An 18,236-nucleotide genomic window follows, 5' to 3' on the forward strand; every position below is an offset into this window, starting at 1 on the left:
TATCTACAAAATAAAAAAATTATGAAAAAATATTTTTAAAAATTAATAAATACATAAAAATACAAAAAAATGTATTGAATTATTGTATTTTTGATATTTAGTGAATTTTTAAAAGATTTTTTTTACAATTTTTTTAATTTTTAGGTGTATTTATATTAGGTGTGTCTAAAAATTTTAAAAAATACTTAAAATATTTAAAAAATTCAGTAAAAACAATATAACACGGAAAACAAGAAAGTTTAATTTTCTCAAAAGAGTTTTTGGAAAACTCTAACCTAGCATAGTGATTGTGGTTTTGAGATAGCTTCATATATATACAGTCACAAAATGGTTTGAATAAATTCAACGGTATTTTTCTGCCGCAAAAAAAATTAAAAAAAATAATGTCGTCTTACTCTTTTGATCCGTCTCTCTGTCTCTATCTCTCTCTCTCTTCTCTTTATCTCTTTCACTCATCACTCTTCTTTCTATGTCTGCCTGTTTCTTTCTCCCATTCTCTCTGTGTCTCGCGCCTATCTCTCTTCTCTCTATCTCTCTCATTTCTTTTTTCTCTCTCTCTCTCTCTTATCTCTCTATCTCTCTCGCTCATTTCTCTTCTCTTTTTGTCTCTCTCTTTTTCTGTGTCTCTCTCTCGCTTATCTCTTGTTTCTCTCTCTTTTTCTATCTCTCCATCTCTCTCTCTCTATCTCTTTTTCTGTCCATCTCTCTCTTCCTGTCTCTCTCTCACTCATCACTCATCACTCATCACTCTTCTCTCACTCTCTCTCTGTCTACTTGTCTATTTGTCTATTTCTCCCTCACTATGTTCGCCTTGTTCACTCTCTTACTCCCATCTTCTCTATTTATCGAGCTCCTTCTCGATTTATCGATCCACTATAAGAAAATACACTTTTAGCAACCACTTTGTCTATCTCTCTCTCTCTCGCTCATCACTCTATCTCTGTCTCTCTCTCTCTCTCTCTATCTCTCTTCTTTATCTGTCTCTCACAAAATTAAAATATTTTTAAAATATTTAAAAAATTGATTTGAATTAAGTTTTGAAAAGAGTTTTGAATTATCTGTCTTCTTTATTTATTGAGCTCCCTTTCGATTTATCGATCCACTACAAGAAAATCCATTTTTAGCGACCACTTTGTCTCTTTCTCGCTCATCATTCTGTCTCTTTCTCTGTCTCTCTATCTCTTTTCTCTATTCGTCTCTCACTCATCTCTCTTTCTCACCACTCATCTTCTCTACCACATTTACCACTACTGCAAATGCCATTTAACTACCACCACTCTTTTCTTTCTCTCTTTCACTCATCACTCTTCTTTCTCTGTCTGTTTGTCTATCTGTCTGTTTGTCTGTTTGTCTGTGTGTCTTTCGTTCATCTTTCTTCTTTCTATCTCTCTCATTTGTCTTCTCTCTATGTCTCTCTCGCTCATCTCTCTTCTCTCTATCTCTCTCATCTCTTTTCTCTCTTTGTTTCTCTCGCTCATCTCTTTTTTCTCTCTCTGTTTCTCTCGCTCATCTCTCTGTTTCTCTCTCATTTGTCTTAGCTTTCCCGCTCCCTCGCCCCCAAAAGCAAAAAAATCCCCAATCTCTCAAACCCAAAAATCCCTAATCTGTTCTTACCCCCCTCTCTCGAGATAGACGGCGACGGCGGAGACAACCGGTGACTTCACCACCGTTCCTAACCTGAATGACTTTCCGGACCTCATCCTCCTCCTCATCCTCTCATTTCTCCCCACTCTTGATGCCATTCGAACCACCTGTCTCTCTCACAAATGGCGAAACCTCTGGTTCTCTCTCTCCTCTCTCAACTTCGACTACCCTCTCTTCCCTCCCTCCGACTTTCCCTTCGACACCTGTCGTCTCTTGGGTAGGTGAGGATGGAGGGTATGGTGAAGAAATATCAGCAAAAATTTAGAAAAGTCGTCTTCTCTATCTGTCTATCTCTCTCTTTTTCTCTATGTCTGTCTATCTCTCTCTTTTTCTCTATGTCTCTCGTCCATCTCTCTTCTCTCTATCTCTTTCATATATCTTCTCTCTCTGTCTCTCTTCTCTCTCTCTTATTTTTTTTCTCTCTCGCTCTCTCGCTCATCTCTTTCATATATCTTCTCTCTCTGTCTCTCTTCTCTCTATCTCATTCATGTATCTCTTCTCTCATCTATCTTGTCTCTTTTTCATTGACCACAAAAAATTAACTTTATTTTAATGAAAAATATTATTCCTACTTTTACCAAATAAAAAAATAATAATAATTTTTTATTCATTAAAATAAATATAAAACAAATAAATTTTTAACTTTACCAAATGAAAAAAAAATCATCAACTACAAAAATTATTTTAATAAATTTTTATTTTAATAAAAAATTCATTAACTATAACATTGTGGGGGTGTGTAGGGTTTTGTTTGAGAACACACACAACACAAACACAACAACCGTCTCCTCTCCTCCTGCTCACTCTCTCTCTCTCTCTCTCTCCATCTAGGGTTTCGCCTTCCTCTCTCTCTTTCACACAACGACGGCGCCGATCATCCGTCACCGCCGATCCTCCCTCACTCCCGATCCTCCCTCACCGTCGCTCGTACCTCACTGTCGATCCTCCTCCCTTACCGCCGCTGCTACCTCCCTCTCTCTCTCTCTCACAAACGACGTTGACGGTTGCTCGCCCCTCACCGCCACTCCTCCCTCACCGGCGATCTTCCCTCACCGCCGATTTCAAAGGGTATCTCTCTCTCTCTCTGTGTCGGGATTTCGGATATAGGGGGTTTTCATACACACACACACACACACATATATATATATATATATATACATCTGTGAGTGTATATAGGGGGGTTTTTGATCTGTTACATATATATATATATATGATATGTTTTTTTTTCTTGATCTGTTTTTCCCATACAGATCTGCCTAGTACTGCTACTCATACCAGCCTCTCTGCTGTGGACGAACACGACAGCCTTCTTTTAGAAGCAATTGGAGAGTAATTCAATTTCTATCCTTTAAACTTTACATTATACATTAGCTTAGCATACATATCATTTCTGTTTATTTATTTTAAATATATATATATATATATATGAGTTGATCTTTTATTGAGTTTTTGATCTGTTACATATATATATATATATATGATCTGGTTTTGGTTGTGGAAGCAGCACTTGGTACATCTTTTGGTTGTGATTGATGACTACCTTTATGTATCATCTAAATTCCAAGGAAATGTTTTTACTTTACGTTTTGTCACCATTTGGTTTTCCATTTGATATATGATCACTATAAATGGAAATGTAAGAGGAATAGACTAAACTGATATGCAATGTTGTAGTGAAATAAGATTTCAATTTATTTAATTTAACTGTATATATAGCTCTTGACAGAGCGGAAAGGCACAAAAATGAAAACCAACACAAGACTTAGTTTGGTTTGATTTTCTTTTTAACAAGTTTTCACTTTTTATATTTTTCCAAGAAGGGATAAAGGAGTTAATCCTACTTGTACTGTCAAGCATGTAATCCAGTATGAATATCACAAATTTGAGTTGATGGTGGTTATTTTTTGAAGTTTGTGATCACAATACAGTTTAGTTTCACCCCCTAATTATATATATATATATGTGTGTGTGTGTGTGTGTGTGTGCATATCTATACACATACATACATGTATATGTTTGATTTTCTAAACAAAAGGTTTGTTATTTTCAATTGGGGTGGCTAATTTTGTTAGACTAGAATTATTGAGTTGTTTATAGCCATTTGTGGAAACCATTGATTCATCATCGTCATCCTTATTCCTTCCTACATTATCTGATCAATGGTTATATATAATTCCAAATGGCAACTATTGACAATTGGGATTACTAGGTGGTTCAGTTTTCTGATGAACTTTAGGTATGATTTGCAAGAGAATATAAAAATGGCTGACTTAATTTCTTGATTATCTTTTACTTAAATATTTTCATATCATTCAACCTCTTTATGCAATCAAAATCACCCGTCTTTAAATTTATCTGTTTCTTTGTCTGAATATTTTTCGCTGTTAGATCAATTTAAAAATTTCAAAATACAAAAATCTCGATACATGAATATTTGACTGAGATTACATTGGGACAAAAGAAGGAAGGATCCCTTGTCCTTTTAATAGGTACAACCCATTAATGCATATTTGAATCACATGCACTGAACTTGCGCATGTATCTCAAGATATGATTATTTGTAAGTAAGATTATTTGAGTGAGAATACATTAGGACAGAAGAAGAGAAAATATCTTGCCCTTTGAATGTACAACCCGGAAATGCATATTTGAATCACATGGGCTGCACGTGCTACCAATTGTGTGAGGGGTATGTATACCCTTGTGGGTCAAAAAGAAGAGAGAACTCCTAGTTTTCTTGTTCTTTGGTGATAGATTCTATTTAATAATATAATACTAGCAGTGTTTTTTTATGTTCTTTGGTGATAGATTCTATTTAATAATATAATACTAAGGTTTAAATCTATACTACACATTTAAATTTTGAGCAATGTCGTAACATTCCAAGGTGGATGTTTGACCCCTAGACTAATAAGGTTGATAAATACCTAAACAGAATCTAACTCAATTCATAAATGAATTACACCTCCATAACAGTAGCTTAATCTGAGATCAAGTTTAACCAAGCATCAATCTATGGTCAATAAGTTGCTAGTAAGAAATGCTTGGGAAACAACATTCAGTTTGTGGTGCAACCAACATTGAATGATGGAATGAATGTTAGTGTTGCTTGGAGATTAGGTTTGTTCCTTCTCCTCCTTGCCCCCAAGTGATATTCTTGCATGGCCTGCTCCACTCCATTTGGCATCTTTTTTCTTTTTTTATTATTTATTTGTTTATTGGTGCAGAATGGAACACACCTAATGTACTTCTGGGAAAGGGCTTCGGCTTCTACACATGCCATATCTACCAAGGGAAGGCAGTGATAAGGTTAGTGAACAATTAATTTGCAGAATAAAAAAGATTTGATCATCGCATGCATGCACGTAGTAAATATTAATAGCAAAGTAATTTCCTATACTACTTTTTATTTTATTTTATTTTATTACTTTGATACATGAAATGATTCAGGAATGTTGAGATGTTCATGGAACCACTTCTTCACATTGAACCCCTTCGATTGGTGAGCCGAAAGTTTGAATTACAGTTTTGTTGGAGAAATCGTATTACGATCAACTGGTTTTAATGGATTTTCTTCTCTTGTCTCTTTATGCCAGAAAATGATGGGTGTTGTGCTGACTGTAATGGACAAGATTGGTTTGTATGATGCAGCCTTCAATGGCAAGGTAAAGAAGGCAATATATCTCTTGCTAATACTTCCCCTCATGACTGCCTTACTCTTCCTCTTTGTAAAGCTCTTTGGTTCTGTTTGATTATTGGAATTAATAGTGAGAGAATTAACAATAGATAAGATTAGTTATCCAACTTGATTGGTGGAATAAACAATCCCCTCTTGTTCATGTTTTACTTTGCAATGGATACGGAGATATATAATTCCAATCATATATTTGTTTTACATTATTAGTGATAGGATTAAAAATTTCTCTAATTTTATTAGATTGAATAGTAACGTACATGCTCAACTAAAGGTGATAAACTTAACCAAAATTACAAATACAAAAACCTGGAAAGAGAAATCGATAAAATAAATGGGTTAGTCGAGCTACACAATTGAACTTAACCCATTTATTAGTTAAATAAGCAAGAATTTAAGTTAAATTATTTTAATACATAATCAATTTTGACCTGTCCAAACCCATCTCACTCAATATAAATGACTGTACATATAATATAATGAAGTACAATTGGTGCACTTTTTCTCTTGTATTCTTTTTTTTTTCTTCGTCGTCTCTGTTTACATGTATGCAACTTGAAGCTTCACAAAATCTTGAAAGCAACCTTAACTACACAGTTTTCAACTTTCCACTACCATTGACCTGTAACAACTATTTTCATGTACCAACTTTCCACTACCATTGATTTGATGTTAATCGTATTTTGAATTGGTTAATACATGCTTGTCTATATTTAAACCTTGGACCGTTATGTTCTTTGAACTGTCACCTCAAAATTTAAAAAATTTGTCTTTTACTTTGAACACCGACCTTAATCTCAATTCTATCATTATCTCTAACATTTGAAACCCTAATCCTAGCACTTACTTTCACTTTTGGCAGTCCCTCCCCCACATTTTTTGCCACTCCTCAACCCGTCCAAGCCAACCCTGCTAGCCCTAATTTGAACACCATCCTTAAATCTCAATTCTACTATCATTCTTAACATTTGAAACCCAAATCCTTAGCCTCTACCTTCAATTTCTATGGCACCATTGCTGTTGTGCCCTCTTTTAGCTAGTGAATGTGAATTGGAGGATGATTTTGATGTCAACGGTGATAATTCTGCCCAGCTTCTTGCAGCCGCAAATGCTGCTAATAATGCTCAAGCCATCATCACAACACTTTTGGAGGAGTATGAGAACATTTTTGATGTAAGTTGCTCTTAATGTGATTTTTTATTTTGTTTAATAAAGGTGCAGCTGTTTAAATACCTTCTTTGTGATTTCTATTTCTATTTCATACATCATGGGTCTTGGGGCATGTGCATGTGTCCATTTTCTCACTAGTCCCATTTTATATGAGATATATGTGTCGTTTGGTGTAGCTTATAATGCTGTTTATAGTTTTATTTTTTTTTTAGTTATAATTTTGGAAGTTGCCAAAGTGTTCGCTGCAAGTCACGATTCATTTAGAATTTTTGGTTGTCATGCTGAACATCTATTGGTGTGGTTGAAGGTGCAAAAATCAACTTTGATGTAGATAAAAGAGGAGCTAGATGGAAAAATCTTGAAATTAAGAAGCTTGCTTGTGCCTTCTTCATTTTCATTTTTATGAGGCAGTTGACGGAGATCATCAAAATATTAAATATGATGTTGTTGAAAAAGTTAGTGGAGACAAATGGAAATCAATGGTAGAACATGCGAAAGTGTCTTATTTGGAAAGAGGCTTGAAAGAGAATGAGAAAGACACTTTTGTGAAGTTGGTGCAAATTGAACCATAACCTATACTTTTATAGTGAGGAACCTCAAGAAGTAAAAATTTTATGGTGCTCCTATTCAGTGAGGAACCTCAAGAGTCCAAACAGAACAAGTAATAAATAATTGGGTAGAGCTGAAGAAAAATTAAATGATGAAAAGTTAAATTCTATGTTTATTTCATTACCCAATCATTAATCAAGGATAAAGGGGGCAACATTTTGGATTCACTTGGACATAGCCCAGCCACATGTGCTTGTCACACATACACAGTGAGATAGAGAATAAATGTTACTTTAGTTTATAATATACTGAAAACTATGAAACACAAAGTCACCCAAGGAAATGTTCTCAGATTGCTTTTTTATATTCATTTCTGTACTTCCTTATGTGCTCTGAGACTTGTGATCTGAAACCCATGAAGCTTTGAATGGATATGGATTGAGGTTTTCTGTTCTAAGGCAAGTCTTAATCCTTTAAGCAGATTGTGTTGTTAATAGATTCTCTTTTCATCTGTAAGTTAAAAACTCTCTCTTTAAATTAAGAAACCTTTTTTTGACGTCCTTTACATAGATTGAAAACATAAAAATAAAAATAAGAAAAGAAGAAAAGAAAATAAGAGATTGATGATTTCTTAAGAAATATATTTGAAGGGATGTTGGGGGGTGGGGTGGGTGGGGGTTAAGAGTATATCATAAGGTCAAGGGTTGGAGAATTAATTGAACAAAGAAGGAAAGGACTGTTTGGGTCCTTTGGGATGCTGTGAATAGTGCCTTCAGAACAGTACCTTGAGATCAGGTTTGGTTGAGAAACTAAATAAGACGAAGACTAGGGATTTAGTGCTCACTTTAGAGATTATATGAGCTGAATGATTAGCTGAATAGTTTCACAGATCAAAGAATAGAAACAACAATTATTTAAAATGTAATAATTTGTTTTTAACATTCGTTTATTTCTTTAAAAAATGTGATTTGGTCTTTATTATTTAGACATTTAACCAGGTCTGACATTGTTATTTCCTCATTATTATGTTTTCTTTTTTGTTCATTTAGGCTTTTGGAGGTGATGATTCAGATGTTGGATCCCCCAGGATTAATCTCACAGCAACAGCAAAATCAAATCCTCCTGTAGATTCTCAGTCACTTAGAGAGTCTGACATTCAATTAAATGAGCAACAAGGCCAACAGAATCCAAGCGTAAATGAGATGGACAGTCCTAGTATTGTACCTGGTAGCGAGTCTCATCGATCAATGGGGGAAATATTATCTGCTATGGATCAAGGATCAACCTGCTTTGATACCATGTCACTAAAAGACATAAAAAATAAATGTTGATCAATATAGAAGAACCATGGAGGGAGAAGAACAAGAGGTTTACATGCCTTTCTAGGACTATGACGTTTCCCTTCACCTGTCTCCTTATCTATCTTATGTTACATCTGGTCCTTCTTTTATTCTTAAGAATATGCTTTGTTGCTGACTTGGTACTCTCTGTTTTAATTTGGCAATTGAAAATCTCATGATCCATTACACAATTGGTTGCATTATGTTTTTGATCTTAGGTTTAATTAATTTGGTGATGATATTTTAATTGGATCAGAAGATTTAAATGCTGCTAATTTAGTTGAATATTCATCAGTTGTTAATAGAAAATAGAAAATTTTAATATTTTTATTAATTTTGTTACAGGGTTTACTTTTTGTGACGACATTATACTGTCGCAAAAAATAGAAATTTTATTATTTTTTAATATTTTTTGCGACGGCATTACATTGTCGCAAAAAATAAAAAATTTCATTTCTTTATACTTTCTGCGACGGCACCATCCGTCGCAAAAAAGTGTTTTTTTTAAAAAAAAAAACTATTGGCGACGGTGTTTTTTGCCGTCTCAAATAACATTTTTAGCGACGGTAAAATAGGGCCGTTGCAAAAAAGTCAAGAAATTTCAAACGTTATTAGCGACTGCACGGCACCGTCGCAAAAAGGCAAAAATGCCGTCACAAAACATTAGCGACGGACTTACCGTCGCAAAAACTCTTTTGCAACCCCTGCAGTTGCGACCCCTCTCTTGCCGTCGCAAAAAGTATTAGCGACGGCATTAGGAGTATTAGCGACGGTATTTTACCGTCGCAAAAAGTCAATTTTTTTGTAGTATATATATATTTAAACAATTGTATCACTTTAAACATTATTATCAAATTACATAAAAGAATGGTTACTAACTGAACACTCCTAAAAAGCTTAATTAGCAATCTCACTTTTTTATTTTGTTTAAGGTAAAAATCTGTTAAGTTTGAAGGAGAAGTGATTTTTTAACATTGTAAATCTAGTAAAAGCGTAGTCCTTTTTTTCTTTTCTTTTCTTTTCTTTTTTCTTAAAAAATTTGACAACCACACTTTCACTATGCTTTCAAAATAAATAAGAAACTAAAAAAACATGGTAAACACATTTTAGAAAATGTGGGGTTTTAGCATAACTTTGAACATAAGTGTAAAGTTGTTCAAATAAATAATAAAAACATAAGACAATAAACAAACCCTCAAAACGAAATACCTCTACTTAAGACATGGTGTATACTTTGTATGAGAGGGTTCAAGAACGTTGTTGGAAAATTAAAAGATTTTCAAAGATCTTTGAAGAAGACACGAATTCTTTTAGAAATGATGAGAGGCTTAAATTTTTCAATAGTCACATCTAAGAACACAAAAGCAAAGAGATGATGGAGATGAGAGATTGGGTGAAGAAGAAAGCAAAGTAGTTAGAGAAAGAATAATGGCATGGCTCTTCCATGAATCTCCCACTTTCACTCTCAAGGTTGATAATAGAGAAGGAAAAATAGTTCTTTTCCAAGAGTTATCTCTCCAAAATTCATCCCTTGTAAAGCTATGGATGGGTGCTATTCATGTGCACCTCATGATGTAAGATAGAGTCCATGTACAAAACATATGGGGAATATTCTCTCTAACCACCTTATCCGAGGAGGTAATCTCTCCGAGGATGAGGAAAACCCTCGAAGAGGAGATCAACCTCTCGGCGACCCTCCTTCTTAGCCACACCTAACCAATGATCCCCAATCATTCCAAAGGGCCAAGATAGTCCTAGGGGACCCCCTGCCACTAAATAATGCCGAGTCTCATGGACCCCCCGGGGTCGTGCCACCTCGACCCAGGTATAGACTAAATTAACTGATGAGTGAATTCATCTCCACCCCTCGTCCTTGGGATTCGGGCCCTTTGTTCGGACTCTAAACTCACTCATGATCCCGGAGGGTTGATCCCGGAATACTCCAAGTCCGCAAATATTCTGGGACTCATCAATGGAGCAGCTTCTAGATTGCAATCGAATCTGTTTGAAACCCGAGTGCCTCGGATCTCCAGGCTTGCTCAATACCCTTTCGAGTCCAGGCCCGAGTAAGTCTCTAAGTTCATGGATCCGAACCCTTTCGAGACTTAGAGCGATTCGGCCTGTTTGATGGTGATAAATCCGAACCCACCAATCTTGGACTTGCGATAAATTCGGGCCCACCAACCTTGAACTATTGCGCCTAATTAATTTAGTGGGCTCAAATTAACTCTCCTTACACACTTTTAAAGGACCTATTATGATGCATATCCCTAAAAAGGCACCTTACACAATATAAGCATAATATACAAGCACAACGTTCCCTAATAAATATCACAACACGTTATTAGTTTTTTTACCAAAATGGTTCAAAATATTTCTCAACACAAATCATTCGTCATATTTTCAACACACTTTCCATAACATGATCACAATGGCCGCCATTTATAACTTTTAACATAGAGTGGCCTAAATAACACGCCATAAATATTTGTAACTTTCACTATAAAAATTTCTCTCGTTCAGTAGTAGAAGAATGCATGACTATTTTATCTCCTATTTTCAAATAAGATGATCATATACCTTATATTGTTGAGTGAATATAGAATTACATAATAAGTTGTTACTAGACTCCAAATAAAATAAATTTAGCCCAATATAAAGCCTCGTTTGTCCATAAGTTATTTTAGCTAAAAAGTTAAAAGGTCATTATAAAATATCACATCACTTTTTTTATTTTTTTGCACTTATTTTCTTAAAAAAATATTAAAAAATCACTAAAATAACCAATTTCAAAGGAGCAGCAAAAGACTCAAATGTTTCTATCAAATTCTTTATGAGTTCTTCTCATTTTATGTCCTCATTATTGTCCTTTGATGCATATTGATTCAAAAGCTCTTTTTGTTTAGTTCATCAATAATAAGATTTTCATCCGAATTCACACCTACTAAAAAAGTTACGTATATAAATTGACTAGTCTTTACAAAGTAGAGATAAAATAGAATATATTTGCCTTTGCCATATTAAACATGAGAGGGTAATTTTTGGGAAAAATTGGGCCGAGCTCCGAGTTTGGCTTCGAGGCCCAAAACGCGAAGGACTAAGTAAAAAGGCCGTAATGGCTACTTCGGCCTAGGGGCAAGGTTACTCCGGCCTTAAGGAGACAAAGTTACTTCGGCCCGAGGAGGTGAGATTACTCCGGTCCAAGGAAGAGTAAAGCCACTCCGGTCCGGAGGCAACTCGGAGTTAGGCCGGTCTCAGAGTTAGTCCGGCCGCAGTATGTTCTGGGAAGACCGGTTTTAGAATTAGTCCGGTCGTGACATACAGCGGTTGGGACGGTCAGAACTTGCTACTTGGAAGTTTGAACTAAGCACATCAAGGTCAAACAGGGCAGCCGAAGTAATCAATTGGAGGAGCAGACCGAGCTAAGTATAGTTCGGCCCTCTGTGGCTCGGTATAGCCAATTTTACTTCGGTCATGTGGAAGTTCGGTCATATAAAAAACCATCCCACTTGGTTTAAGCAGTGGGGGAGGGTGCAAAAGGATAAGCATTATCCTTAGGAGAATGAATCCTAGGAGGACTCTGCATGGAGAAGTACAAGTCCTACTAGGATTGTGCCATACGAAACTTATAAAAGCTCACAAGCAACACCTTGGAGGAGGTAATTGAACACAATCTTTCTGAGAACTTAGAGCTTTGTCTATTTGTCAAGTTTTCTGACTTAGGCATCGGAGAGGTTTCCGGCACACACCCGCCGGCTAGCTCACGTTTGTGTTTTCAGGTGACAAAGCGACGTCGTACGGAGGAGCGTGGACTTGGTCAACAGGATTATACGAGGAGAATTATTTCCTCCCCGTACAATTGGCGCCGTCTGTGGGAAGAACAGACAAGAACAAAACCTCTTGACTAAGCTTCTCTTCTTTTTTTTTTTCAAGTCAATGGCACACATTGAAGAACTACCGCAGTCCGCCGTCGACGGGCTAACTCCAGACGGAGGCGCAAGGAGAGAAGGATTACCCTCTGTCCCTCCTATGGCGGAGCTGGAGCCCCAACAACATAACTCCAGGAGGAGTGGCAGGGGAAGGCGGAATAGCAGCCCTCGTCACTCTCAAAGTCCTGACAGGCAAAGGAGGAGGGTTGATCCTCGAGCCCTGGAAGATCGCGTGAAGGAGCAAGATGAACTAATTCGAAGGATGGCGGCGGACATGGAAGCACTCAAACGCCAGATGAAGACTAAAGAGGTGGCGACAGGAGAGGGGCGTAAGCACAAAACACCCCCTCGCCACTCAGAGAATCGTAGTAGGAATACTACGCCCTCCCAAGGAGAGAGCAGAAGCCTCAGGACAGGCGACACTCACTCCTTATCTTCAAGAACTCGTCACTCCAGGTCTGAGAGGACGAGATCCGAAAGATCATGTACTGAAGGAAGCACGTATTGGCCTTCACATTCACACCAAACCAGATCCAGACAAACCGAGCTACCCAGGTCATCCGACTTACGAACCGTGCTAGAAGAAAAAGCACGATGCAAGGAGGATGCCAGGGCAAGGGATCCACACCGAGTTTCGGCCTTACAACGGTTGGCTCCTCGGACGCACGGAAGCGTCGAGGTTGGAATGCCAATGCCACGACCGGCCTACGAACCAACGGACAAGGCATTGGCAAGACTACAGACTTCGCCGTTTGTCCCAGCGATCGAAAACGCGCCCCTACCATCAGGCTTCCTTCAACCGAAGTTCAATACATATGAAGGGAAGACGGACCCGTATTCACACTTGAGCCACTTTCGCCAAGTCATGGCCGTGTACAGGCGAAACGAGGCCTTAATGTGCATACTTTTCCCATCAAGTCTGGGCGACCTGGGCTTGACTTGGTTCGAAAAGCTCCCAGAAGGTAGCATAGCCTCCTGGGCCCAATTGGCAGAAGCATTCGTAACAAGGTTTCGGACAAATACTAAAACACCGGTGGAGATAGACCAGCTACTCTCCATCGACATGGGTGAGAAAGAAACCCTCAGATCTTACAACAGTCGCTACTGGGAGACATTCAACCAGATTGGAGACTGCCCCACCAATCTAGCCATTGCGCAATATAAAAGAGGCCTACCAGTAGGGAACCGACTAAGGGATTCAATTACCATGACACCACCCCTCACCATGGAAGCCCTGATGGAGAGAGTGCATCAGCACATCAGGGTAGAAGAAGATGGCGCACGTTCCAAAGCCAAAACAAGTGCGGCCATGGTACCAGAAAAGAAAACCTCAGCAAAGGTTAATACGGTGGACCGAAGTAACAAAAACGGGCGTGGTAGACGAGATAACGGAGAAGACCCAGACAAAAGATGGTTGAGAATCCGCACTGCCATAACAACGGTGTTCAAAAAACCAATATATCGGATCCTGAGCGAAATCAAAGACAAGCCTTTTGTCAAGTGGCCAGCCAAGCTTGGGGAAGCTCAGAAGAATTACGACGACAGATCACGGTGCACCTTCCACAAAGAAAAGGGGCACCGAACTGAGAATTGCACGCCACTAAGACAACATTTAGAAGAATTGGTGGCAGCAGGCCACTTGGACGAATACATTGAAGGAGGAGCGCAACCGGCCCCCCATGATCATGATGACCAACCCAACAGAATGCCAAACGAAGCACCACCACAAGGCATTATCAATGTAATTCATGGTGTTTTTGAACCTGAGCGCGTATGCGAGCTTAGAGGTTCAATCAAGAAGGCTGAACACTTTAGGGAAGTATTAAGTGCCCAACCCGCCATCAAGAAGGGGAGGACAGAGGCAACAAACGTCATGTCCTTTTCGGATAAAGACTTGGAACGAATTTACTGCCCCCATAATGATGCCCTGGTTGTCACTCTCCGAGTCAAGGATTTTGACGTCAAGCGGATTCTGATTGACCAGGGTAGTTCATGTGAGATCATGTATTACGACACATTCAAACAACTAAAACTGCAAGACAAAGACTTGGCACCCGCAGTTTCTCCCCTGATTGGATTCAACTCCATGCCTGAGTGGCCTGTCGGCAAAATAATCCTTCCAGTCAGAGCAGGAAGTGTATCCAAACAGGTGGAGTTCTGGGTATTGAAGGTCCCCTCCACCTACAACATCATCCTGGGCAGAACATGGCTGCATGCCATGCGTTCAGTAGCGTCATCATACCATCAGGTAATGCGGTTCCCCAATGACGCCGGTATAATTGAAGAAGTCTATGGCAATCAGATCATGTCAAAACAGTGCTTCGCCACAGCAAATGGAAGCCGAGCTGCCAAAGGATACGTTCATTCGGTGGAAGAACCAGAGAGTAATGAACTATTCGCGGACGTCGGCAAAGAGGCTGATCAGAAAGCGGTGGAAGACTTGGTGGAGGTAAAAATAGATGAGAAGAACCCGGATAAGTTCTTCTTGCTTGGCTCATCATTGTCCAGCGCTGAGAGATTAGAGGTCATGGAATTCTTGACCTCTAATATCGAAGTGTTTGCCTGGACACCGTACGACATGCCAGGCATTGATCCAAACTTCATCAGTCACCAACTCAATGTCCACCCATCCGCCAGACCAGTCATTCAACGCACACGCAGATCGGCGCTCCACCACGCCGAAATAGTGGCAGAAGAGGTAGGCAACCTGTTGGAGGCAGGAGCGATAAGGGAAGTGCACTACCCAAAATGGATCTCCAACACCGTCGTAGTGCCAAAAAAGAATGGTAAATGGCGTGTCTGCGTCGACTACAAAACAGTCAACAAAGCGTGCCCAAAAGATAGCTTCCCTCTACCAAGGATAGATCAACTGGTGGACTTAACAGCAGGACATAACCGACTTAGCTTTTTGGATGCATACAGAGGCTACCACCAGATCGCCATGCACGAACCAGACCAAGAGGTCACTTCCTTCACAACACCAAGGGGGTTATATTGCTACAAGGCCATGCCCTTTGGCCTAAAGAACGCAGGGGCGACATTCCAAAGGATGGTCACCAAGATGTTTGAACCATTGTTAGGCAGAACAATGGAGGCATACATCGACGACATGGTGGTCGAAAGCAAGGATGAGAATGACCATCTGAAAGACTTAGGCGAGATGTTCCAGATCCTGAAGAAACACAAGCTACGCCTCAATGCGTCCAAATGCGCATTCGGAGTTGGATCTGGCAAATTCTTGGGCTTCCTGGTGACCAACCGAGGTATAGAAGCCGACCCCTCTCAGATCAAAGCGATCCAGGAGTTGGAGAGACCAAACTCAGTCAAAGAAGTGCAGCATCTTACTGGTATGGCGGCTGCACTCAACCGGTTCATAAGCAGATCGTCGGACAGACTACGACCGTTCTTCCAAGCTTTAAAGGCCAAGTTTGAGTGGGATGAAGAATGCGACCGAGCTCTGGAAAGCTTAAAGGAATACATGTCTTCCCCACCACTTCTTGTTACTCCAGTACCTGGTGAAGAACTCTTTTTGTACCTAGCAGTCTCTCAACACGCAGTCAGCGCAGTGTTGGTTCGCGCAGAAGGAATACAACACTTGCCCATCTTTTATGTCAGCAAGACATTATTGGGAGCCGAAACAAGGTACTTACCATTGGAGAAACTAGCATTAGCATTAATGATGGCATCCAGGAAATTGGCGCACTACTTTCATGCCCACACCATAGTCGTCCTCACGGCCTTTCCCTTAAAAGCTCTGTTTGAAAGGGCGAACTTCAGTGGGCGAATTTTGAAATGGGCAGTAGAGTTGGGACAATTCGATATCAAGTTCCAACCGAAGACCGCAATAAAAGCTCAATCTTTGGCAGACTTCGTCGCAGAGTTTACTCCTGGAAGTCATCATATCTGCCCAGTCGACCTGACTGACTCAACCGAACTAGGGACGGAAGTTGACGCCGGAATAGCACAACCCCTAGTGAAAGATAGTCCATCAACCGAACTAAGGACGGAAGTTGACGCCGGAATAGCGCAACCCCTAGTGGAAAGTAGTCCATCAAGCACAAAGGCAGACCACATTAAGGACGACAAGGAGGAGCCAAACGAAGGCTCACCAGCACTTCAAACAGAGGACGAAGGGCAGACAGCCAATATGGACTTTGAAGAAAACACCATCCTTGACCCCACGGCATCGTCTGACCCTTCCACATGCTGGAAACTATTTGTTGGAGAGATGTGGAAGCTCTTTGTGGATGGAGCATCCAACCGACATGGTGCAGGGCTTGGCATAGTCCTCATCTCTCCAGACGGCCTGGTTATAGAGCAAGCAATCAACCTTGGCTTCCCAGCATCCAACAATGAAGCAGAGTATGAGGCGCTTATCGCAGGACTCAAGTCAGCACACTTCATGAAAGCAGCCGAACTAATGGTATACAGTGACTCTCTGCTGGTGGTAAACCAAATTTCGGGCGAATACGAAGCAAAGGACGACAGAATGGCCAAGTACCAAGAGTTAGTCAGAACAGAGATCAAGAAGTTTGATGTGGTAAGGATAGAACAAATTGGCAGGGAGGAAAACAGCCGAGCGGACGAGCTAGCAGGCCTGGCCTCAATGGCAGATACATCGATCCCTCATCCATTACTCATCGACTTCTTACCAAGACCAAGTATAGAAGACCCCGAAGCAGAAGAAGTATATTGCACTGAATTAGGCCCTTCATGGATGGATCCCATCATCCTGTTCCTAAAAGACGGCATCCTACCAGCAGAGAAAAAAGAAGCCAACAAAATAAGGGCAAAGTCGCAGTGATTTTGGCTATCTCCATCCTTGGCATTATACAAGAAGTCATTCTCTGGGCCTTACCTCAAGTGCGTTCATCCCAGCAAAGTAGAAGCCTTCCTGTTCGAAATACATGAAGGGGTATGTGGAAGTCATCAAGGGGGAAGGTCGCTCGCCTACAGGGCTATTTCGCAAGGATATTGGTGGCCATATATGCAAGCAGACTCAGAAAAATATGTGAAGAAGTGTGAAAAATGCCAGAAATTCGCGCACCAAATACATCAACCAGCAAGAGAACTCCTACCCTTAACTAGCCCATGGCCTTTCGCAATGTGGGGCTTGGACATAGTAGGACCACTTCCAACAGCGCCCGGTGGCAGAAAATTCTTTCTCGCAGCAACAGACTACTTCACAAAGTGGGTGGAAGCAGAAGCATTGGCGTTAATCAAAGAGAAGGATGTGAAGAAGTTTGTTTGGCAGAATATTATCACTCGGTTTGGCATACCAAAAGCACTGATCTCAGACAATGGAACTCAGTTCGACGGCAGGATCTTTAGAAGCTTTTGCGAAGAATACAAGATAGAGTTCTACAATTCTACTCCGGCATATCCTCAAGCAAATGGGCAGGCTGAAGCATCAAATAAAGTCGTCTTGGATGGACTAAAGAAAAGGCTAGAGAAAGCAAAAGGCAAATGGGCGGACGAACTCCCTCACGTCTTATGGGCTTACCGAACCACACCTCGGCGATCAACAGGAGAAACACCATTCTCCTTGGCCTATGGAATAGAGGCAGTCATCCCACTAGAAGTTGGCCTCCCCACAATCCGAAGCGAAAATTTTGATCCAGACTTAAATGGAGAAGCCATAGCCTTAGAACTCGACCTTATAGAAGAAAGAAGAGAAAAAGCAATGGTTCACATCGCCGCCTACCAACGAGAGTTAATCAGAAAATACAGCAAAAAGGTACATCCAAGACAATTCAAGATTGGGGATTGGGTACTACGCAAAGTAATGGGAAACACCCTAATCCCAGGAGACGGCAAGTTAGGCCCAAATTGGGAAGGTCCTTATAAGGTGGTTGGATTAGCAGGCAAAGGGGCATACCACCTAGAAGACAAGGACGGCAAGGCAATCCC

The 18,236-nt window shown here is 39.9% G+C and overlaps 1 protein-coding gene across 1 annotated transcript; it reads left to right on the forward strand.

Moving 5' to 3' along the window:
• The first annotated feature begins 4,443 nt into the window (after window positions 1-4,443).
• Window positions 4,444-8,588, forward strand: LOC145791038 (uncharacterized). Its single transcript, XM_082870675.1, has 6 exons — window positions 4,444-4,764; window positions 4,872-4,953; window positions 5,095-5,146; window positions 5,241-5,309; window positions 6,431-6,511; window positions 8,107-8,588. Exons 1-6 carry the CDS (start codon window positions 4,737-4,739, stop codon window positions 8,386-8,388), a joined length of 594 nt encoding a protein of 197 aa, XP_082726801.1. The 5' UTR covers window positions 4,444-4,736; the 3' UTR covers window positions 8,389-8,588.
• The last annotated feature ends 9,648 nt before the right edge of the window (window positions 8,589-18,236 follow it).

The sequence above is a fragment of the Camellia sinensis genome, chromosome 5 (genome assembly GCF_055761805.1).
Source record: "Camellia sinensis isolate YWXY chromosome 5, ASM5576180v1, whole genome shotgun sequence".
In the NCBI taxonomy this organism is placed as follows: Eukaryota; Viridiplantae; Streptophyta; class Magnoliopsida; order Ericales; family Theaceae; genus Camellia; species Camellia sinensis.

Bases quoted from the DNA above. Each gene is read 5' to 3' on its own strand.
- LOC145791038 (XM_082870675.1), top strand. From the start codon at position 4,737: ATGAATGTTAGTGTTGCTTGGAGATTAG. The intron at 5,147-5,240 runs GTGAGCCGAAAG...TCTTTATGCCAG, and splicing joins ACATTGAACCCCTTCGATTG to AAAATGATGGGTGTTGTGCT. The intron at 6,512-8,106 runs GTAAGTTGCTCT...TTGTTCATTTAG, and splicing joins AGTATGAGAACATTTTTGAT to GCTTTTGGAGGTGATGATTC.